This window comes from Eulemur rufifrons, chromosome 3 (assembly GCF_041146395.1).
Source record: "Eulemur rufifrons isolate Redbay chromosome 3, OSU_ERuf_1, whole genome shotgun sequence".
In the NCBI taxonomy this organism is placed as follows: Eukaryota; Metazoa; Chordata; class Mammalia; order Primates; family Lemuridae; genus Eulemur; species Eulemur rufifrons.
In genome coordinates, this window is record NC_090985.1 from 3062944 (window position 1) to 3088521 (window position 25578).

The 25578-nt window shown below is 42.0% G+C and overlaps 1 protein-coding gene across 1 annotated transcript in view; it reads right to left on the reverse strand.

Annotated features, from left to right (window-relative positions):
• The window catches only part of ADAMTSL3 (ADAMTS like 3), a 277061-nt gene extending 252085 nt beyond the window's left edge, over positions 1-24976 (reverse strand). The window contains exon 1 of the mRNA XM_069465643.1: positions 24934-24976. Within this exon, the coding sequence (XP_069321744.1) occupies positions 24934-24963 (30 nt within the window). The 5' untranslated portion in view covers positions 24964-24976. The remainder of the gene's footprint in view (positions 1-24933) is intronic.
• Between the last annotated feature and the right edge of the window lie 602 nt (positions 24977-25578).

The window sequence follows — 25578 nt, forward strand, 5'->3', positions numbered from 1 at the left end:
GGAATAACCAAGACCTGGTGGCATTGCAGACTGCAGCCTAAGAGGTCCCACCCCCACATCAATTGTTGGCGCTGATGAGGATGGCCATCAACCTCAAAGCAGGGTGAAAAACCTAACTTCAAGAGCATACCATAGAAGAATCCCACAATGAAGCTGAACAACTAAATCATTTGATTCTTGAACAGGAAGCCATATAACAGCACAAACGTTCTAACCATGTCATATGCAACCTCAGACACAAAACGTCTTCCATTTTTACCGGCTGCAATTCAAGTATAATTAAAGCAGTGTGACTATATCTACTTCTTATCCTTAAATACTGTCTGCCCATCACTTTAAATCTGTTTGTCCCCTCCCACAGCAAGTTGAAACCCACAGTAAAGAACTGACCGATTTGGTCGGTTGTGCTTAGGAAAAACTAAAACGCAAATGAATCACAAACCTCCTTGGGAGAAAACCAGTCTATATCCTTGTTTAAAAACAGCTCTGTTCTGATGAAAAGCGTCTTTAAGCGTTCAGAAGGAAAAATGCTGTAGCTGCTCGAAGGCTTGCCTGCATCTACTCAGAGGTCTGTGACAGGTTGTAAAAGAGAGGCGTCTGCTGCCTGGCTGAGGGCAGAGACCCAGGCTGTGGAGAAGAGGCCAGAGCAGGAGAGGGGAGGAGGCAGGGCAAGCCAGCTGCCAGAAAGAGGCTGGAAAGAGCCCATCACGGGGCTTCTACACATACCTGGGAAAGTCACAGGGAAAGGCAGTTTCCTGTTCCCGGGGCCTCACTCTCGCTTTGTCGTTCTCAGTGAAGATAAAAGAAAAGCTATTATACAGTATTAAATGCCTGTGATGTGCCAGGCACTTACTAGATGTTGGCATAGTTTGTCTAAATTAGTCTCACATCAACCATGCAAGGTAGTTATTATAATATCCCATTTTTTTAATGAAAGGGGGAAAAACTGAGGTTCTGGAGGTAAAGAGAGCCATCTAATATCACAGTTTGTGTGTGGCAGGGCCTGTTGGAAAACTCATTCATTTCCTCTTCACAGAGCCATGCAGGATATAAAATGGTTCTTCTTTGGGCAAAAAATAAATTAAGTCAAACATTTACAGAAAATATAAGAGGGAATCTGTTTGGCATCAAGATAAGAAGAGATTTCTTTAAGAAGACAAACAAAAAGGGCTGGCACAGTGGCTCACACCTGGAATCCTAGCAGGAGTGCAGTGGCTGCCTGCAGGCGTCATCACAGCTCACTGCAGCCTCGACCTCCTGGGCTCAAGCCATCCTCCCGCCTCAGCTTCCCAGCAGCCGGGACTACAGGCACATGCCACCATTTATATAAAGTTTTAAAAGTATAAAATAACATTATATATTTTGTTTAGGAATATACAAAAGTAGTAAAAATATAAAGAAAAGGAAGGGAATATAAACTCAAAATTCAGGATATTCATTTTCTCTAGGGACAAAAGAGAGAGGAAAAGAAAATGCAACTAGGGCTTTGTGTTGACATTATTTTATTTTGTGAGCTGGGAGGTGGTACATGAGTGTGTACTATATTTTTATTTATCCATTTAATTTTTAAATATTTACATAAAAATTTTTAGCAAACAAGCAGAAAGCTCAACATCTATGAAATACAAGCAAGGATGCTCAAAAGATAAATTAATGCCATCCTTGATAAGTTGTAAACAGGTAATTATTGCTTTGGATTTCAAATCTACTAGGAAGCCCTAAGGTTGGAATACCAGCATGAGGTTTGCAGCTGGGAACATATGTATGGCCTAAAGCATTATTATGGGAGAGAGAAAACTTAAATGTTTTTCCTAAAAACAGAATGAGAAAACACAGACAAAAAAGTTAGCTTAAACAATGTTGGGCTGTCAAAGGCTAAGGCAGGACTTTATGATGTCTCGAGGCCCAATGTGTAGCTGCCCCTTTATGAGAAAACCGCAGCTGCCCCTGAACGAGAAGCTTAGGTTTTGAAACCTTGAGACAAGTGTAGAAAGGACCACGGCATGGTGAGCTGAGGGGCACTACTGAACTCAGTGAGGGCCGGCAGGGGCGCAGGGCACGGGGTGGGCGGGCAGGGAGCACGGCTGCGTCAGGTGCAGCAAGAGCACGTCCCGGGCCATTCCATGCTACTCACATCCTGTTGTCTACTTGTGTCCCGGCTCACTCTGAACTTCTTCCAGACACATAGCGTGTCCTCCAATGAATCCTCACTCTGCCCCAGGATTTATGTGAGACAATGTGAGGGGCCCCGAGGTAAAGCAGACTAGACCTCAAGGCACAGGGAAGAAAAATCACATGAGGAGTCCAACGAGGGAGAAAAGACATGTATGGAAATAGCGCAAGGACAACACGGGGGACATGTGTGGTCGTGAGAGGACTGCGGAAGACTGTGGATATCTTGAGTCCTGAAGGATGGCCAGGATTCAGAACAGAGGAGCGGGTGGAGAAGGGATTGAGAGAGGGGAAATAAGTAGGGGAAAACGTGGGGCAGCGCATGTTCAGCTTGAGTGCGGCGTGAGCACGCGATCAGCCCCACCGTTTGGAGGAAGCAGTCAGCCTTGTGCCAGGTTTGAATAAGACCCCAGGAACACCGATCCTGATGGCCACATAGAGAAGGTCTGAGCAAGTATCCATTTGCTTTCATTCTCACTCACGCTAGCTTCCTCTTGGCTCAAAGGAATGGCCAGTTTTGTTGAGCCAATACCTTAAAATAAATTTGTGGCCAAAGTCCAAATATTTCCAAGTGAATTTCCTTGTATTCTTAAACCTCTGACGAAGATCAGGTGAGCTTCGAAGGTCTTTCTGAGATGTCTTCCTCACCACTGGCAGCTTGGCCCACCTGACAGCAGGCTGAGCAATGACCCAGGGAGAAAAGTGGATGGGAAGCAAATCGGCACAGAGTCACATGTCTTCACAAGTTATAAACAACACATTTTTGTAACTGAAGAAATAAACATAGCTCACTTCTAAGAAAGCAAACATTTGTAGGAAAGTCATTAGATGACATCTGCTCTCTGATGGAAAATTGAAGGAAAACAGCCAAGGGAAAGACCAATTAGTATTATTTAGACTACAGCACTATCATGCTTCCTTGTATAATAAACAAACACTGAATCTCTTTACCCTTTAACACCAGTGTTCTCCAACGGGAAGCCAAATTCTTCCCTCTTCCAATACACCAGTCATTAATCTATTTAGCTGTTGGTGCCAACAGTGGGGACGAGTGTTATTGGTGGGCTCCTTTGGCAGACCTGACAAATATTGGGAATGAACAGTAAAAGAAATGGAATAGAAGGGTGGAATGGTGAAAGAGGAAGAACAGAAAGAGAAAGAGCAAAGGAAAATGTGCCCAAGGTAGTGACAGGTAGAGTACCTTAGCTATCACCCACTGGCCCCGAGCCACAGGTTGTCCAGAGCAGGACATCAGGTGAGTTATAGGTGTAGGTCTGCTCTTACCTCTGACTCTCACTTGTTCTGCGACCCTTGGGCAGGTCTGTCTTGGGTTCCATGATCTCTAGTGTTCTGCTTATCCCATCCATGATTCTCTAAATCAACTGGCCTACCACACACTGTGCCACAGAGAACGCACAGCAGCCTGCTACATGCAGTCAGGAGCCCTCCCCAGAGTCACAGACTCAAGATGTCAGCATTCAGGTAACTGAGACGATGGAGCCTCCCTACCCAGAAACCATGCAAAATGACCAAAGAAAAATGGAACAAAAGAAGTCACTAAGGGCAAAATTTTAAATGTGCATTCTTAAGAAAGTGGTGAAGTATTATGGGGAGTAAATAAGATTCTGAAAGGCCCTTGATATGGAGGGCTGGAAGCTGGAGACCACAACTGGGGACAGGGGAGATGGGAACAGCTTCACTGGAAGTCTCCCTCTTGCCAGGGACCCACATTGGTCAGAGGGGCTGGGAAAGCCAGTGGGCCACACCAAAGTGAGAGCCTGTAGATAGGGCCGCCCATGTCTCCAACTTCCAGTTAGCCTTTCTAGGGGGATGAATGAATAAAGTCACAATAAAAAACTATATGGGCAAGAGTGATATTCAAAGTATTTAATAACCAGTAAGGCACAGGCACCAACCAGTCAGACAGATGTCAGCAGTAACAGTTGACATATTCAGGCTGGTAGGGACTTGCTTATTAACATTAGTCCCAGATCTACTCCAGACCAACTTAAAGATGGATTTCTAGGGAACACAGGCAAACAACGGTGGACCTATGGTAGCCATCAGTGCCGTTCACTAAATATTTCCAGTTCTCCTCTTGGGCCCATGGTAGGTGTGCATGTCCCCACCCCTGTGAAGTTAGGGGTGTCTACATGAGTCGCTTTAGCTAACAAAATGTGAATGACATATGTCACTTCTATTCAGAAACCTTTAAAAAAAACAGTGCCCAATTTGCCACCCTTTCTACTTTCCTCTGACATGGGAAGCTGCAGTGTTTCAGATGGCAACAACACTGAGGAGAAATGTGATAGATACGTAAATGACTGAAAAGTTTTTTGTGTATCATGCCACTGAGATATTGTGATTGTTTGTTACTGCAGTGTGATCTGGCCTATTCCAGCAAGTACTAGACCCAATGAAAAGTGTGCCTCCCATGTTTTTGGAATATTGGAAAGAGTGATAGGGCTATTGCAAATGCTCATTCAAGAACACATAAAAAGGAATAAAATCCATTTGAAAACTACAATCATCTGCAGCATTAAAAAATAACAATGTAAGATATAATTTTTTTAACATAAGACATAAATTTTTTAATGTTTATTCAGAAAATAAACTAAATTTGGGATAACATTTGCTTTAACTCTTAAGGAAATTAAAGAAAGCATGGACATTGAGAAAGAAGATGTGAAAGATGAGTTGATAAGACAGCTGTTTTAATGTCAGGAAATAATGTCTTAGAGCACTAGGAAAAGTACAGAGCAGAAATTATTAATACATTACAGAAAATTATGAGTCAGTGAAATAGCAGACAAGTATGAGAGTTAGGAATGGAAAATAAAGTGCAAGAATTATAAGAGAAGATGACAGACAAGGAGTACAGATGATGGATATCTACATATGGATAACTGGTGTTCTTAAAGAGGAAACAGAAAAAACCAAAACAGAAAAAAATTAAAGACATACTAAAAGAAAAAATTTCTAATTCAAACAAAACAACTAAAATGTACAGATCAAAATAGAACCTAGTCATATCCTAGTGAAATTATTAAATTTCTCAAAGATAAAATAGACAATGTTGGATTATTGACAAAATGGTGTAAATTCATGTCCCCCTGTCCTGTCTGCACCCACCCCCACCAACTATTAATATAACTGAAAACCCTGGACATAATACTGCAAACAATCATAAGAAGAGTCTCTGAAAGGTAGAAAGAAGAGGGAAGATTGGCTAGGCATCTCAGAATTTGAGAAACAATATAACGTTGAGTTCACCAAGTTTTCCTTTTAAATCCCTATATTCTGGACTTGAAGTTAAAGAACCCTGCAATTCAGAAATGCCAGCTAGCACAGAATAAAAAAAAAAAAAAAAAACCTGATCTTTTAGTCAAAGGACTGGGAGACAGCCCAGCAGGACAGAAATCTTTTTGGCAATAACCACCTTAACCCAGCCAAACACCATAGATGTCTCCCCCTGCTCCCAACCACATTAGAGAATGGGAAGCCTAAACTTTCACTCCATAGTGAGTGGTAGTGGACAGTCTGGGACTAGCCCTGCTGGTGACATGGTGTCAGCAAAGACCAAGTGGGGATCCTGGACTCCCACCACTTATCCTGGAGATAATGGGGAGCCCAGGTGACATTCTTTTCCCCCACTGATGGACAATATCTGCTAAGACCAAATGGGGAGTCTGGACATCTACCCCTGCTCAGCAGTGGCAGATGGTGCCCCTTCCCCTCCCAAGTAGAATGTCATGAGCAGAACTTGTAGAGAGGGGAGCTGGAGAAAGGGAATCTTTAAACCTGCATATAAAGTTCTAGGCAGATCTCTGACCAATCCACACCAGAAACTGACCAGAATTAACAGTGCAAAAGGTTTGAGAACTGAAGTAGTAGTATATGAAATATCACTGCACATGAATGAAGCAGACCAGAATAGCATTGCAAAGGCTCTAAAAATTAAACTGTAATTATAATTATGGCCCACAAAAAAGGTAAGTACCTACACACTAAATCTAAACAGTGTCACTATCTACTAAAATGGAAAATAGATTAAAATTAAGTGAAGTAGGATCCAGTTATGAATAATATCCCAAATATTTAGGATACAATAAAAAATCACTTGTTATTACTAAGAATCAGGAAAATCATAACTTAAAACTTAAATTAGAACAGACAGTAAACAGATGCCAACACTGAGATGGACTCAGATGTTTGAATTATTCGACAATGATTTTAAGCAGCCATCATAAAAATGCTTCAGTGAGCTATTATGAACACTCTTGAAACAAATGAAAAAATACAATATCTCAGGGAAAAAATAGAAGATATAAAAAGAACCAAATAGAAATTAAAGAACTGAAAATACAACACCTTAAGTTAAAAAAAAAAAAAAACTCATTGGATGGAAGTTTTTAGCATACTGAGATGACATATTGGTAAACTTCAATAAAGATCAAGATAAATTACAATCTTTCAGGGTATCAGAGACCTATAGGAAAGTAACAAAAGATATAACATTTGTGTCATTAGAGTTCAAAAATTACAAGATTTTATATATATATACATATTTATATATATATATGTTTATATATATATATATATATATAATAGGGCTGAAAATAATATTTGAAGAAATCATGGTTGGAAATTTTCCAATTTAGGGGAAAAGCCTAAAACTAAAAAGATTCAAGAATCTAAATCCCTAAACAATATAAACCCAAAGAAATACAAGAAGACACATCACAATCAACATTTGAAATCTAAGGACAAACAAAAATCTAAAATTCAGCTAGAGAGAAACAATGCATTACCTATCAGGGAAAAACAATTTGAATGACAGTGGATTTCTCATCTGAAACCACAGAGACCATAAGGAAGTAGTGCAACATGTTTCAAGTGCTGGGGGAAAAAAAAAAAAAGAACTGTTAACCTCGAATTCTATATCCAGCAAAACTATCCTTCTGGATTCAAGATATTCTCAGATGAAGGAAAACTAAGAATCTGTCACCAGAAGGCTCCCCCTTAAAGAAAAGATAAAAGAAGTGCTCTAAAAAGAAAGCATATGATAACAGAAAGAAGCTTCAGAACTCTAGGAAGGAAGAAAGAACAATGTAATGGGTAAAAATAGGGATAAAGATAATGGGATATCCTTCTCTTAATGAGATTTTAAAAAATATTTTGACAGTTGAAACAAAAATTATGCCATCTGATGTGGTGTTCAGTGCATGTTGTGAACATATTTAAGATAGCTATATTTAAAAGGGGGAAGGATAAAGGAACCTAAATAGAGGTAATGCTTCTACACTTCACTTGAAGTAGAAACGCTGACATCAGTAGACTGTAATAATATAAAGCAATCTAGCGAAAAAGAGAGAGAGATAATAGAGAGAGACAGAAATTCAAAACTTCTATAGATAAATCAACATGGAATCCTGAAAAAAATGTTCAGGTAACCCATAGTAAGGCAAGAAAAGGGAAACAGTAGAAGAAGTAACAGAGGGAACAAAGAGAAAACAAATTTTTAAAATTATGAAGTAAAGCCCTAACATATCAATAATTATTTTTAATATAAACAATGAAAATACAACAAATACACCACTATGCCAGACAGAGACTGACAAAATGGATTTTAAGAAAATATGACTCAACTATATGCTGTCTACAAGAAACGTGCTTCAAGTATATCATACACAGGTTGAAAATAAAAGGATGAAAACACACATATTATGTTAATACTGTATTTAATAGCAATTTTTAAGAAGGATTGACTACATTAACATCTGAAAAAGTAAATTATCAGGGACATAGAGGAGCATTCCACCAAGAAGACATAAGCATACCAAATATGTATGCACCAAGTGATAGAGCTTCAAAATACTGATGCAAAAGCTGATAAAATTGAAAGTAAAAACAGACTCACAGTTATCCTTGAGGATTTTATCACCCCTGTCTCTAGCTGAATAACTAGACAGAAAATCAGCAAGTATATAGAACAACTAAATAATGTCATAAATCAATAAAATCTAATTGACATCTAAACAACACTCCACCCAAAAACAGCAGAATACACTTTTTTTTCCCCAAGAGTGCCCATGAAAAGTTCACAAATAAACCATATTCTTGGACAAAAAACAAACCTCAATGAATTTAAAAGAATTAAAATCATACAGAGTGTGTTCTCTGACCAGAGTGGAATCAAACTAGAATTCAATAACAGAAAGATAACAGGAACATCTCCAAACACTTGGAAACTAAATAACATACTTTTAAATAATCCATGGATCAAAGAGGAATTCTCAAAGTGTCTTAGTCCATTTGGGCTGCTTTAACAAAATATCATAAACTGGGTAGCTTATAAACAACAGAAATTTATTTCTCACATTTCTGGAGGCTGAGACATCCAAGATCAAGGTGTCAGCAGGTCCAGTCACTGGTGACAGCCCACTCTAGTTCACAGATGATGCTTTCTTGCTGTGTTCTGTGTCTTCACATGGTGGGAGAGGCAAACAACCTCCCTCCGGCCTCTTTTATAAGGATACTAATCCCATTCATAAGTGCCCTGCCCTCATGACTTACTCACCTCCCAAAGGTCCCACCTCCTAATACCCTAATACCCTCACTTTGGGGGATAGGTTTCTAACCTGATTAGGGGGAAGGGGACACAAACATTCAGGCCATGGCACAAAAGAGGTTTTTAAAATACAAAGAAATAAATGAAAACGAAAGTAAAACATGTCAAATTTTGCGATATGGCAAAACCAGTTACAGACAGAGAAATTTATAGTACAAAATGCTTATATTAGAAAAAAGAAAAGATCACAAATCAATAACCTAATTCCTAACCCCAAGATAATGGAAAACAGAGGGGAAAATCCCAAAGTAATGGAAAACAGAGGGAAAAATCCCAAAGTAACCAAAAGGAAGAAAATAATAAAGATAAGGCCAAAAATCACTGAAATAGAAAACAAAAAAACAATAGCAGAAATAGGTAAAACAAAAACCTGATTCTTTTAAAAGATCAATAAAACAATAAACTGACAAAGAAAAAAAAGCAAACAATACTGCAAAGTATAAAAGCAAAATGATACAAACTTCCAGTACCAGGAATAAAATGGCTATCACTACAGATGCTGCAGCCATTAAAAGTATAATAAGAAAATGCAACAAACAATTCCACCTGCATAAATTCAACAATTTAGACAAAATGGACCAATTCCTTGTAAACCAGAAATTACCAAAACTTACCCAATATAAAAGAGATAATTTGAATTTCACAAAAACTATTAAGGAAATTGAGTTCATTGTTTAAAACCTGCCAAAAATGAAATCTCCAGGTTTCACTGGAGAATTATGCCAAACATATAAACAATTAACACCAATTCTACACAATCTCTTCTGAAAACAGAAGAAGGAACACTTCCCAACTCATTTTATGAAGATAGTATTGACACCAGACACTGACAGTAAAAAATAAAGACAACCACAGATGAATATCTGTCATGAATTTAGATGCAAAAATCCTCAACAAAATATTAGTAAACAGAATTAAGCAGTAGATAAAAAGAATGATACACCTTGACCAAGTGGAGTTTATTTCAGGGATGCAAAGCTGGTTCAATACTTAAAAAATCAATCAATGTAATATATCAGATCAACAGGGTAAATAAGATAAATCACATGATCATATCAATCGACGCAGGAAAAAGCATTTGGCAAAATTAAAAACCTATTATGATACAAATTCTTCCAAGGACCTTATCTGAAGGATCAGAGTATGGAAGGAACATACAGCTAGGCCATTCAAGGACCTCCCAGTTTCACCAGACATCAAGGCAGCACATCAACCTGGGTCTGAATTTCAGGCATTACACCACATTGTCTATGTAGAGAGTCCCAAGGAATCTACAAAAAGACTCCTAGAACTAATATGTGAGTTCGTAAAGGCTGTAGGATATAAGATCAACACATAAAAATCAGCTGTATTTCTGTGTATTAGCAGCTAACAGATGGGTAACAAAATGAAAAACCCAACACCATTTATAGTTACTCCAAAAAAAAAAAAAAATACTATGAAATACTTAGGTACAAATCTAATAAGGCATGTTCAGAATTTTACAAAACACTTATGAAAGAAATCAAAAAACATCTAAGTAGTGAAGAGACAGACCATACTCACGGGTTGGGAGGACTTAACATAATAAAAATGTTTATCCTCCCCCAAAGTGATCTACAGGTTTAACACAATTCCTATCAAAATTCCAGCAAGATTTTCTTTGTATATATAAACAAGCTTACTCAAAAATTTATATGAAAATGCAAAGGAATTAGAATATTCAAAACAATTTTGGTAAAGAATAATAAAGTAAAAGGAATCACTCTACCTGATTTTAAGGCTTACTGTGTAGCTGCAGTAATCAAGACAGTGTGGTACTAGAGGATAGTCAGACACATGGATCAATGGAACAGAACAGACGGTACAGAAATGAACCCACACAAACACTCTCAAGTAATTTTTCATAAAGGAGCAAAAGTAACCTAATGGAGGAAGAATAACCTTTCCAACAAATGATGATGACTGGATGTCTATAAGGCAAAAGTGAGTCTTAACCTAATCTCATACCTTATATAAAAATTAATTCAAAATGGATCTTTAAATTTAAATATAAAATATAAAACTTTGAGAAGAAAACATAGGAGAAAATCTTCAGGACCAAGGACTAGGCAAAGAGTTCTTAGCCATGACACCAAAAACTGTGATCTGTAAATGAAAAAAAAAAAAGAAAAAACTGATCAATTGAACTTCACCCAAATTTAAAACTTTTCCTCTGCAAGAGACACTAATAAGAGGATGAAAAATCAAGCTAGAGACAAAGAGGAAATATTTACAAACCATGTGTCCCATAAAGAAAATCTTAGCACACCAAAGAAGCTAGAACTCCTTTGTACACACCCACCTTACAAAGAGAAAACAGGGAAGAACCCACAAGCTCTAAATGCTGACATAGATGAGGACTCCACTTGCACTTCTACGGCCAGCTCTAGTCTCATATTAGTTTCCACTAAGGTGGCCCTCTTCCTTGACCTCAACAGGGATTGTCAGTCAACGGATTCGTTAATTGAGTCTCGGAATTATGTGCTAATCCTACAGTCTTACATTACAACACAGAGCTCTGAGCTCCGGGAGTACTTCCACATGACAGTTTTAAAAAGACGCCCATGTCCTGTGTGCCATGTGCCTTCTGAAGGACAAGCTTCCCTTGGTTATTCCTAGAGTGGAAAAAAACTGTTAACATCTATCTAGGACACCACTCCAGGGCTGGCCAAGGAAGCATCTTGGGAGCCAAGGCTTACTCAGTACACTCTGTGTCCTGGGATGGGCATCAAAGTGGATCAGCAGACAACATAGAACAAACCCGGCAGTGAGGCCAACAAGGACACGGACACGACCTTGGCCTGTTACACTGAAGGACACATCAGTGCTCCACTAAGGAAGGACTGAGGGCAGCATCAGTGCATCCCCTGTGTTGCTCTACGTGTGTACATATTTGCATGTGTGCCTCTCTATTAGTTTTATCAATTAACTGTATAACAAACTGGCTCATTCATTCCATGGTGTAGGTTGGTTTTTTCTCCCTCTCCCCAAAAGTTCTGTCATCTTTCAAAGTGGCTGCTTGCTCAGTGTGCTGGTAAGGAGCCACCAGACATAGGCAGTCATCAGCCAGGTGCATGGTGGACAGCACCTGGGTAAACAGCCTCCTCCCAAACAGGGCCTGAGCAGAGCCCCCCAGAGCATGGCCTCCCGCCACGCCACGTGTTCCTCCCCTGCTCCGTGCACCAAAATGCTTTCCTGGCTCTGACAATGGAAGCTGCTAATGCATCCCAGAAAGTGTTTACAGATTGTGCAGCACAAGCGCTCCGCCTCTGGAGCTGTGAACCATGATGCCTGCCACATGCTGGACCTCCCAGGGATGGGAGGGAGAGCTCCACGATCAGCTCAAAGCCACCGGGATACCAGGGTCTGGGAGGGTCTGCTTCCACCAGAGGGTCATGTGAGAGGGGGCATTAGTTGCCACTGTCCCACTGACCTCTGCTCCTTATAAAGGAGACTCTGTGTTCTAAGTGTGAAGTGTTGCCCTGAAAGGAATTTGGTTTGAGCAGCTGAAGGGCATTGCTTCATCTGCCCATCCCACCCCTCTCCCTTTTCTTCTCTCTGACCATGAGCAAAGCACCACCACAAACTATTGCCAACAAATGTGTAGCCCTTCCTCCAAAAGGACAATCCTACCCCTGACATTCAGGCCAGCTTCTATCCACCACTAGCTTGGATCTTCACCCCAGCAAATGGGTGTGTCATCCTTTAGCTTCCCAGGGAAGAGGGTCTTCACAGGCCCTGCCTCCACCCAGAAGAAGATGCCAACAGTGCGTCCTCCTTTCCAAAATCCCCCTGGAGTCCCATCTTCCAGACACCCCTGAGCACCAGCAAGTTTTGCTTGCCATTTGGTCCCCCACTTCACTGACACCTTATTTTTAGATAGTAACATATACAGGTCTCTCTTTTCACAAATTATAGACTCACAATGTATCCATTTTATAATACAGCTTAAAATGTATCCTTAAAGGAGCCACCAACCCTCAGAATTCCCTGCTCTGATTAGCAGGATGGTCACTTCCATTTGGACTGAAGGGTGACCAACAGAAGTTCAAAATGTCCAAACTTCTATCAAGTTAACATGTTTTTAGTGAAATCAAATGCTGGTGAGTATATGGTGAGTAAGACCCTCTCCCAGGCTACTACTCGTGGTACCGCTTGGTAATAAAGAAACATATTTGTGAACAAAGATGCTAAATATTCCGTTGTTGATAATGTTGGAGAAACCAAAAGGCAACCCAGAAGCAAGATCAACCAACGGGGAAGTGGAATTCAATCTTACCCAACAGCTAGGCCCATTATCCCTCTAAGGAGGGAACAGCCAGGCAAGCGTTTGGGAGAAGATGAGCCCCCAAGGACACAGGTCAGTAAGAGAGGAAGAAACAAAAAAAGGCAGCCCGGTCCCCAATGGCACTAAATAGGAATTAGTGTGGGAGTGAGCAGAGAAGAGAGGAGAGAGAACGAGTGGGGGCAGTAGAACAATATTCCTAATTCGGAAAATACAATTTATTGTCAAATATCTGTGAAAATTTACAAAAATGTCAAATGGTCACATATGCTTGGGACACACATGAACTTGAGTACTTTAATACATTTCAAAATTAAATAAAAGCCACATTCTCTGCAGAGAGAATAAATCAGAAATTGATAGCAAAATAACTTAAAAAACTGTTTGAAAAATTACAAAACATTTCCCTTTGCTCTGTCCTACCAAATGTTTAACTTTTCATGAAATAGAAGACTTCTAGGAATATAAATACAATTTTTTGTATTGATCAAAATTAATTAAAGAAGCAGGACAAATCCTCAATAAATCAACAATTATACAAAAAGTAAAGAAGTTGTCAAAGAAATTCTCTCCCAAAAAGGTTCTGTGCCTCCTTTCCTTTATTGCCAAGTCCTTTCAAACCTTCAAGAGACAGGTTACTTCAGTGCTATTTAAACTGACCCAGAAAAGGAAAAATTACGGAAAGTGCCCTAATTCATTGTATGAGGTTAGCAAAAATCTTGATATAAAAACCTCAAAAATATAGCACAAACCATCTTTTATGAATACAGATGTAGTAATTTTCAATAAAATATCTGCAAACCAAATCCAGCTGAATATTAAAAAGACAATATATCATGGCCAAGTACAGTTAATGCCAGGAACACAAGGATGATTTAATATCGGAAACCTATTACTACGATTCCTCATGTTACTAGGTCAGAGGAGTAAAAGAACATGAACTTCTAGATGGCCTTGAAGAACCCTGATAAGCACGCGTGCTGGGGGTCACAGTCTTCTCGGCACCCCGTTAGCAGCAGTTGGTTCCGCTGGGGAGGACACGGCCCAGGAAAGCGGAGTTACACCAGGCAACGGGTCCAGACCAGGTATCAGCCCAGCACACACACGAGCAGGCAGAGAATGGGGGCCCTATTACTGCGAATACATCCCATTAGTGGGTCATAAAATTAATCGATTAGATCTTCATCATCTATTTTTTCATGGAATCAACTGGAATTGAATGAAATAAAACAGGATGAAAAAAAAAGCAAATAGAAAGGATAAATATTATTTCCTGAAAGTTTTGTATAAGTAATATGAAAAACATATATATAGTCATGATGTGAAATATATTTCTTCCCATGAATTATAGTCAAAAAGTTCCAATAACACCAACGACCTAGGGGGTCGAGAGGAATCATTTCCGTATTTCTACTGCCACGGACTCAGGTTTAGGGTTAGGGTTTGAGTGAGACAGTAAAGAACATCTATCTCAGATCTCATGAAGTAAATCTGGGGCCAACCTTGAAGTGAGACTTGGCTGTAATTCCTCGTTCCTGTCAACTCTTCCCAAATTCAGTAATTCAGTTCATGAGGGTCATGAGAGTGGTGTTCAACTGAAGCATGCCCTCTGGAACTGTACTGCCTCAAAGAAAAGCCTGGCTTTGCCACAACGGTATATAAGATTATTTTTCAAAAATAGTCACTCCTGGCCGGGCGCGGTGGCTCACGCCTGTAATCCTAGCACTCTGGGAGGCCGAGGTGGGCGGATCGTTTGAGCTCAGGAGTTCGAGACCAGCCTGAGCAAGAGCGAGACCCCACCTCTACTAAAAATAGAAAGAAATTATATGGACAGCTAAAATATATATATAGAAAAAATTAGCAGGGCATGGTGGCGCATGCCTGTAGTCCCAGCTACTCGGGAGGCTGAGACAGGAGGATCGCTTGAGCTCAGGAGTTTGAGGTTGCTGTGAGCTAGGCTGACGCCACGGCACTCACTCTAGCCTGGGCAACAGAGTGAGACTCTGTCTCAAAAAAAAAAAAAAAAAAAAAAAATAGTCACTCCTAACCGCCCCCCCAACGCAGACACACAATCTCCATGGGAAGAGCATGCTTCCTGCGCAATAATTCTGGGCGTGGCCACATAACCTGCTCTCTTTGCAGCGAGGGTACTGCCTACTCCCCGGCTATGGCTGCAGCTATGTGAGTTGCTTTGGCCGGCAGGATGTTAGTGGAAATGCCATAAGCAGAAGCGTGAAAGACCCGTGCACATTGGTACTTCATGCATCTTTGTCGTCACCAGGAGAAGAACGTGCTCCGGTAGCTTCCTGGTCCAAGGCGGATGAGAGGCCCACAGATCAGAGCCCCCCTAAAAAGAGAGTGCCTGTCAGAACAGGACCCCACAAGACCAATGCACACACATTTTTAAAAATAGGAAGAAACAAGCAAAATGTAGTCAAAGAACAAGTATTACTAGATAAATTCTTCAAGAAAAAAGTCCCAAATAAATTATGAACACCTTAATGTATCTTTTAAAAAGCTCAGGTAGAAACATAAGTTTAAAGAAAACATTTCAAGACAACAGAAGCCGTGAGCTTAGGAAAAGAATGAAAAAGGAAAACACATATCTGAAGACCACATTAAAAAAAGAAAACTTTCCTGAAACACACACATAGAGACACACACTTATAAAGATAAAAAATTATTTACATAAAAATTATTTACACCATGTCCTGATGAAAATGTGAGACTTCAGGATAAAGAATAAATCATGTAGGTGTCGTGGCAGACAAAGTGAGGTATGTACAAGGGAAAAAATCAGATTGACCATGGACTTCTCTTCAGTAATACACAGTGTCCAAAAAACAACAACAAAAAAAGTCAGAAAATTTTTGTTTCATAATATTGTTGAATATGTTCCTGTTTTTTCTTTCATAAATAACTATGCATATGTTGGGTCTCCTTTGTTATCGTTCTTCTATAACCATTTGTGTGTTTGTTTGCATTTCACCTTGTAAAATACCTATTGTGTCTCGTATGTCCTGGCTGCTTATTCCACTGTGTTCATTTTCATTGTTCTGAGTGGGGTCCCCTGTTTGCCAAAGGACAGCACGGAGAGGACAGGGGACATGAGATGGAAAGACTAGAGAAGTCCATGATCTCAGTTCTGCCATGGTGTCTGTCTCGTCCTATAACAAATTTTCTTTTCTCTAGAGTGACATCTTCCCTTCATTTTCAGCTTTCAAAATTCAGTGAGGACCTCCAGAGAGCTCTTCGTTAGGGACGGGGCTGCTCTCCCACCCCACCCACCCCTCGTCCCACTTCATCTCCAGCTGTCTTCCTCCGTGGGAGGCTGTGTGTCATACACCTAGACAGTAAAATTCTGTGTCAACAAGGTTCCCCTTCAAGTCTTCATCTCTTGCCATTTTTGGTGCCAAACTGGGCCTCTTTGGGGACAATACCCAATTCTTCCAAGTCTCGTGCAGGGCTCCCAACTTCAGTGTTCTTACCAAAGGTGTATTAGACAGCACAGAGATGACCATCATCCTTACAGAAATGTCTGTCCTGCTCTCAATCCAGGGAGACACACGTCAGCCTTCAGGATCCTTTCTCAGACCTAGACTTCGCAGTACCCAAAAAGACTCCTTCATGGTGTGTGTCGGGAGCTGGTGTCATTTCCTTGTTTAGTTGGAGATACACTTTGTTCTTTTAGTTGTTGCTTGTTCGTTTAATGCAGTTTTGAGAGGAGGAACTTTTGTTTTCGTTCCATGATGCTATATGCCATTTAAAACAACAGGATTTTTTGTTCTTACAATATGAACAAATAATTGAAGACCTGGACTAGCATCAATTGATTAAATAAAAATGTACAGAATAAAATCCAAAAATCAGGTCAGGGAAAAAAAAAAAAAAGACCCAGACTAGCCAAAACTATAATAATGACGGGAGGTCTTGCCTTAGTAGATGCTAACACATCACAAAGTCCAGTAACTTTAAAAGTGTGAATTAGCACAGGAAAAGACAGACAGATTAATTGACTAAATATATTCTGACATAAAGATTTAAATATTTAAAAGGAAATATGAGGAGATAACATAGATGTCCATATATTTCCTTCCAATACGAGGCTACTTCTAAACATGACCAAGGTAGAGAATTCAAAAATGGAGAGACTCCTAGAGTAGACTACTTGAAAATGTTGAATGTCAGTATATCAAAAATATAAATAAAAATAAAATGTAAATGACAAAATGGGAAAATTATTTTCAACATATAAAAGACAAAAGGTTAATACTTTTTGTCTGTAAAGAGCACTTACAAATGAGTAAGAAATTCTCAATAGAAAAACAGACAACGTATGAAGATGAAAATCTGATATTCCACTTAGAATGTCTTAAGGAGACACAAAAGCAGTATTACAAATGGTCCAAAAGTATTTTTAAGAATCTCTCACTAACAAAATTTCTTTAATCTTACTGCCAACTATTGCAAGGTAAGAGTATATGCTCATGGAAACTTTCTGGATGTCAATTTGTAGTATAAATCAAAGATCTTAAAATTTCACATACTGTTTGACCCCAAAATCATGTCTCAACAAATATATTTTTCTAGAAATGTCTTCAAAGCAAATAATCATAAATTTGAGCAAAGATGGATCTGCAAGTATATTTATAGCAACTGCAAAAAAAAAAAAAAAAAAAAACTGTGACCAGCCTAAATATTCAGCGGTGAAGAACTGGTTAATAAAGCGTGACTCAGCCAAATGATGCAACACTACGAATATGTTAAATATGATTATAGGAAAATATTTAATGACATGTAAAAATATTCCTCACAGTGTTAAAGTTTTTAAAAATAGTTATCAAAATAGAGTATATTAACTTTTAAAAAAAATACGCATATGTTAATTTCTAAGAATAATATTGGAAATATATACAACAAAATCTTAACATTTAATAGAATTAGAAGTGATGTTTATTTTCATCTTTGTCCCTTCCTGTGTTCCCCACATGTTTCTAATGAATATGTTTTATGTTTTTAAATCAGGAAAAAGAACACATGAAAGTAATTTCAAAAGACAGTGTGAAGAGAATTTAAAGAGTCCCTTAATGCTGTAAATAATTCTTTATTAATAGAGTTATTCTTCCTTGTTTTCAAATTATTTTCATAATAAAATGCTGTTGTATTTATAAATGAAGGCCTGGAGAATAACAGCATTTCTGAGCATCTGACCACAATAATTTACAGCATACGTTGGCTGGAGCTGCTCAGTGCTGACCAATTCCAGAAAGTAACTGCGTGAAACACTTGGAGAGGAAACTGCTTTACGCTTCCATGCTATTTATGGAAATTAGCATCTCTGTAAAAATAAACTGAAAGCAATCACAATCATAAACCTTGAAATGTGGTTTCCATAAGATGTTAGCTTCGGTGCTTTAGGATCCATTAGTAACGCAGCGGAGGAACACTGTCTACTTTTTTTGTTATGAAACAATTACACATAATTGTTTTTTTCCTCTTAGATCTTCAATCTCTCCCTTTCTCCTGGCTGCTTCCCCTCTGGAGCACAGATAATCTGAAGCAAACTCTGCTAAGAAAAACCTTTCTAATAGTCCCATTTCCCTCTCAAACAGGATTAGACACTTCCTGTATTCAGTGCCTCACCTGCGATCCACATCCTCCCCGAAACTCCTCCTCCAAATGCAACCGGTCACTTCCCAAGATCAGGGTGAATTTCACTTTCACGTGCCCCTAAAACTTGTTCAAGACCTGAAGGAATTTTCAATGCTTCCCTCCGTCTCAGTCCCACATAATCACTTATCAAGTTCTATTCCCTGGGCTCTAAAATAGTTCCCATAGTCCTACCCTCCCGCCTGCAACTAACTCTCCACACAGCTTGTGCTTGAAAACTGCGTTAAGGTCTCCTCTTGCCAGCCTGGACCCCGCTCTTCAAACGCATGCTGTCAATGGAAACCGAGAGGAGGAGACAGACGTAAGAGGCACTTCCGAGGCAGGACAATGGGAGTTAGTGGCAAAACAGGTACAGGGCAGGAGACAGAGAAGGAAGCACAGAGGGTGCTGCCAGCATCTGGCTCGAGTGTGGATGCAGAACGTGGGCACAGGATGGACAGCGGGTGACAGGGAGGACTGTAGCCGGGAAGCATTGTGTCTGAGGCTACTGGGGACATTCTAGTGGAGGTGGCAGTGACTCATGGATGTATCGACCCATAGCTCACTGAAGAGGCAAAGAGACGCCTCTCTGAGGTACCAAGTCTCTTGCATACTGGAGGGCCCTGGAGCTATAGAAAAAAAAGACAGAAAAGAATAAAGAAAAAACAAAACAGAGTTATCAAGATTGTGTTTTCTTTTCAGTGTTTACATTTAACAGCTAATGTAAAATAATGCACAACTTTTTTATCTTTTCAGTGCATATTATCCTATTTGAAGAGAAGCTCAAAAGTTTAAATTTGAGAGGCTGCATCACTGTGGGAACCTGGGTCTCCACATGATGAACCCCAGGCAGGAGCCTCTGGAGAGAGAATCAGGGCGACGGAGGCGTCCGGGGAGAGTACACGGAGTGGGAGGGGAGAGGGCACGGGGCAGAGCTCTGGAATTGAGTGGCATTTTTTTTTCAGAAGGAGGGTCTCACTCTTATCACCCAGGCTGGAGCACAGTGACATGATCGTAGCTCACTGCAGCTATGAAATGAAAAGGAAATGAAGAAAAAGAGAAACATCATAGAGACTGGGAGTACCTGCAAGCAGAGACTGACCACCCCCTCCCCAGAGGGACACCTGCTTAGACAGAGGGTCCACTTGTCTCTCCCTGGGTCTAGCAGAGCAAGGAAAGGAGAATCGAAGGGAGCTGGCAGGACAGAGAGGAGGTCGCATGAAAGCATCCTGTCTGCCCACTGTCAGGCACAGCAAGGTGTGTGCATTCCCTATCGGTCAAGTGCACAACACCAAAGGGAGCTGGGTGTACGCGTGCAGGCTAGGCGAGAAGACCCCAGCATGAAGCAGCAAGCAAGAGCTGGACCACCTGCTGTGAGGAAGACCCTGCAAAGCCCTCTGAAGATCTCACACCTGCCACCACAGGGGCAGAGTGGTCGCAGAGTGGTCGGAGGAGCCAGAGAGGCAGTGGCAACTGCCAAAGAGAGGCATCTGGTGGAGGAAAAGAGTCGTTTGCCCTTCTTCCCATCCCCTCTCCTTGTTTCCTACCCCTGGAAAGATGGATCCAGAAAAAACAAAAGGACAAAGTATCTCAGAACCAGTCCCCACCACCACCTCGCCATGCCATGGTAGGGAAGGCAGAGAGTGGACCATAGCCCTGTCCCAATTCGGGTACCTGGAGCCATGCATCGAGCCTGGACTAGAGGGAAGGGAGATGAGATTTCAGTCAAGTTGAGAGCCAAAATTTTTAATCGAACTGGACTTTTAATAACTGAAAGTGCATCTTCCTAAGATTTCATTAAGGGATGGGAAAGAGGGATTTGACAAGACCTGGCTGGACCAGTGACTGGTTCCATATGTGTGCCTCACTGAGCTGAGACTTCTCAATAAATCTGTGTCTTTCAGAGGCCCAATCTCCCAGATCCCCCAAGACGGGGCAATACTCATGGACATGCAGGCCATGACTTACCAAGGGGCTAAACCTAGTCAAATCCAGGTCGACCGAAAGAGAGTTCTGTACCATGTCAGAGTCAGGGCTACCCTGAGCTGATTTACCCAGAGAGAAAGTTCTCCAACCCTGATCAGGGATGAGTTCCCTGGGACCCCATCCACACTGCCCGTGAGTGGCATGATCAAGGGTGACAGCAGCATCGTGAGTAATGGGGAACTTGCATGGTGAGGTTGCTGGGAACATAAGATTGTCGTGGAAGATGAGTTAGAGGCTTAAGTTAGGCCACTGGCATTCAAACAGCACTTCTGTCCTCATGTCAATGCTCTGATTTTGCTGGCCTCTCTCAGCACCTATAACTGCATCGGGGATGGAAAAGGGATACCTGTGTTGGCAGCAGGGGGAGGTCGAGATTTAAAGCCCATCTCTGACATCCTGTATTAGTTTCCTCTTGCTGCTGTAACAAATTACCAAAATTTAGTGCCTTAAAACAACCCAAGTTTATTCTTTTACAGTTCTAGAGGTCAGAAATCTGAAATACATTTTTTGGAGCACCAAAATCAAGGTGTCATCACAGCCAGTTACCAGTGAAGACTCCAGGAGAAAATCCGTCACTTGTCACTTCTAACTCCTGGAGGCTGCTGGCGCTCCTTGGCTCCTGGTGCATTCCTCCAGGCTCTGCCTCTGCGGCAGCATCTCCAGCTTCGCTGCCCTGACTCTCCCGTACCCCTCTTATAACCACTAAGGTGACTACATGATTTGGGATAATCTCCCCACCTCAGGATTCTTAATCATATCTGCAAAGTCCCTTTTGCCATATTAGGGAATATCTGTGGGTTCTAGGGATTAGGACATGGACAGATTTGGGGGCCATTATTCAACCTGTCACAATCTCAGAGACTTCCACACTCTGCCTGGCAGCCCCACCAGTATAATGATCAAGGAAACAGGAGCTGAAAGGACACATACCCAAGACCACTTGGCCTTCTGTGCCTACCCTACCTCCAAGCCCTCTGCAGGATCAGCCTCTTGCACCAGCCTCCAGCCTCAGGATTAGAAACAAGACGTGAAACCATTCTGTCTTATACTTATGCGCCAACAAGACCCAGGGGACAGGAGCTGAGCCAATTCAGACTTGCTTATTTTACAAATCATGTTTTCAAATTTTCAAAATCCTCCCTGCACAGGACGTCACCACAGAGTTACAAGACAACTCTTCCAAGGAGCCTCCCAGAACCTCTTCATCCAAATGTCTCCTGCCTTTCAAAACTGTCACTTTGAGGAACCTGTTCCAACAGATGTCTATGAACTTGGCAAGGGAGTGATCAAAGATTAAGTCATCCTTCTGAAGAGGCCATCCCACCCAGACTCACCGGGGGCAGGGCACAGGGTTTGCCAAGAATCTAAACAGTACAGCACCTCACCAGAGGAAACCATGGTAAGGGCCATTCAGGTACGCCAGAGGCCACCTGGATGTGATTGTTTAAAGAGAAAAGCTACGTGACCAATGTTAAAACCATTTCTGAAGGAACTTGCCAGAGAACTAGAAAGCTACCCTATGACTATTAAATTAGTAAACAGATGAGGTGGTTTGTTTTTCCCCTGGGCCAGAGAAAAAAACAAGGATCAAGTTGTAATTCAGGGGACAACTGACACAGGACTCATCCTTAAGGTGTCAGGATAAAGTCTGAAAAGCTCTCAAGTATTTCAGGCTGGAAGAGAGTTGGAACAGCAGCTGCTGTCGTCTCTGGGAAGATCAAGGTCCCTTAGGAAAGGGCTGGCGCAACAGGAAGTTTCCAGGGCCTGTGAGACAGGAAGAAGGGAGCCTCTGCAGCTGTCTGGGTGAGGGGAGCAGGGAGCTCCTCCAGGGATGGTCAAGAACGAGCCAGAAAACAAGGAATCGCCAGCCTCACACCTCGTTCTGCAATCTATTGCCATTACTTGTGGGCAGTGAACATAAGAGTTTAAGTTTTAGCTGGATTAATAAAGAAAATATATTTTTTATTAGTTAGTTAGAACAGCTCATGCTCCTTACAGCTCAGCCTCGCACGTCTATTAGTTTTCTGCCAAGCTCTGGTGGCAGCACTTAGGAGGCAAAGGACGACATTCGAGAACAAACACTGCCCCTACGAGATAACCAGTGTCCGACCCACGGGCAGGGCCCAGGACTGACCTACCCTTCACTAGAACATTCCCGCAGGGCCCACAGGGAGATGAGCCTGGCCACCCCCACCCTCACCTGCAGGAACCTCCCCTGAGAAGACCAAGCCCGTCTCCTTCCATCCTCCGCGGCAACTGCTCTCCCCGGCAGGTGCCTCTCGAGTGCCCCCTGCAGCCCCACGGCGGCAAATGCAGGAGCTGCGCTCGCTCCAACCTCCAACGCTAGCGCCGCAGCAACAGCAGAGAGCTGACATTTACTGTGCACTTACTAGGTGCCAGGCACTGTTTTGTTTCGTTTTACTTTTTTCCACTTGACAATGGATTAACTCCTCCAAACAATTCTTTGAGGCAGATACTATTAATACCTCCTCTCTAAAGATGTGGAAACTGAGATGTGATGCTGAGATGTTTGTGTGACACAGTAATGCAGCCGTGGAGCTGGGATTCGAACGCGGGTGTCGTGAATGATGAAGACCACTGGTCCGAAGTCTCCGTTCGTGACCTTATGTGCACACTGCCCCGATACATGGAAACGACACCGCCACAGGCGCACAGATATGGAAAAATCTGAAAAAGGTCAGTGAGTGATTCAGGCTGGGCAAACACTGCCCTTGGCCAAAGGTCAACAGACTGCCTCAAAGCACATTTAAATTTTATAGGGTGAAAGAAGAAAAAATGAAACATTGTGCCATGACGCCTCAGCCCCATTTGACCAGAAACAAATCTCTGAAGCTCTCGTAGCCTGTTTTAGATCCGCTGACAGGACAGAAATGTAAGTCTCCAGCCTTTTACCTCAACGCTCACTCGCTGGCCAGAGAAACCCTAAAATCATCCTGAAAATACTTAGCAAAAGAGATCTATTAAAATGTAATTATGGGGCAGCATCAATAAAATGGGTTAGTGGGGGAGAAGATGCACCTCGCCGACCAGCTCTGTGTGAGTCACAGAATTCATGGGGCACTGGAGCCAAAAGAGGCCTTAAAGACACTAAGTCCAAGAGAGAGAAACGAGAAGCAGAAAGTCTGATTAATTTATTCCAGGGTGTATTCTCCATTCATGCATGCATGCTTATTTAACAGGCATTTAAGCCCTTAAGTGCCAGGCCCTTTGCTCGACCCTGAGAGTACACAGGCCACCGAGGCATGTTCGTGAGAAGCTACGTCTGCAGGGAGGGGTTGCCTTGTTTTAATTCACACGAGACGTTATATGGGACTAGCAGCAGCCCTTGAGCCCTTGGACATGACACTAAGATGTGCTCTGCCTTAGATCTGCGGCTGAAACTGCTTGGCTGAATCCAGGCTGCAAACATGTTTGTCTGGCTTTCAATGCTTTAAAAGCTGGGAGATTTTATAAGAAATCTGGATGGTCTAGCTATCTTGAAAGATAAGAAGATCTGGCAATCTTGAGCTTGTGTGCCCACTTAGCAATGATCTGCCGGAATTGAGTAGAGGCTGCTCTTAACAGACGGAACATGTGTTCTCCACTTTGCCATGGTCTCTGTCACTCTCTGTTGTCTCTTAGGCAATGGTAGCTACACTCCCTTGTTTGAGTCTGCCCTGTAGGCAAATAAGGGTGCAATGCACGAGCTGGGTCCTCCCAAGCTGGTTAGAAAAGACAGAGAAGTCTAAAGAGAGGATTGCAAAACAATGAGATGTGTGATGACAGAAGTAAATTCAGAATACTTATTTAGTGGCTAAGCTAGGGCCAAAACCCGGCTCTGCCCATTCATTGCGTCCTGGCCTCTGGCAGCCCAGCCTCTACTGTGCACATGCAAATAGCCATTCTAGTCTGAAAGACAGAGTCTATAAGAGCCCCAAATCATTGCTGGTGCATGGTAATCCACAGTGCTATCAAGACCCTGCTCGGGATTCAGAGAGAACCCAAGGGATTTGGAGCATCCTTACAGCTAATCCACCCAGAAATATCATTGGCTGGAGGTAGGAGAGAAAGTTAAATTCTGTGGTGGAGGATTAACATTAATCATACCACATCTTAGGTGGTCTAGAATAATCCTGCTAAGCAAACAGAGGAATGTCCACCACTCCCCTTCCCCTCCCTACTACCTTACCTGCAGGAGGCTAGAGTGCGTGAAGACCATCCATGTCAGCAACCACCAGGGGCTCTTCGGGGAAGCCATGGGGTCCTGTCTCCTGGGGGTCTCACTTAAAGCCTACAAAAGAGGAAAGAGTTGGTTTCCAACCAGCTCTGGTCCCAATGGCAGTACCCATGACTTGAAAGACCAATCAGAGAAGGGGACCCTGAAGCCCAGACAATGTCCTGGAAAGGTTTGTGTTGGTTCAGGAAGGGGCTGCCCACTGCAGGGTGCAGCTATCTGGGGCTCCCTTAGGAGGTCTGCATCAAGGTCAGCAGGGGGCTGGACCTGTCTCCAGTGGGCAGCTCACACCTCCAGCCCTGCAGAAGCTGAGACACCCTGCACCAACCACCTCCCAGCCCATCTGTCAGCAGCGGGGTGTGGCCACTGGCATCTGGCTAAGGAAGCCAGCAACCAGCCAAGGTTAGGGCACCTGCCAGCTTCTACTGCTTGAGACAAAAATGAGTCTAAGACCAACCAAGCCAGTCCACACAGGGAAAGGAGCTGCCTAAGGTCACACAGCAAAATAGTGACTTTCTAGGACTGGAACACAGGTCTTCTGATAGTTCAAGGCTTCCCCCACCAGATGACACCGCGCCCTCCTTGTCCCAGACCCGAAGC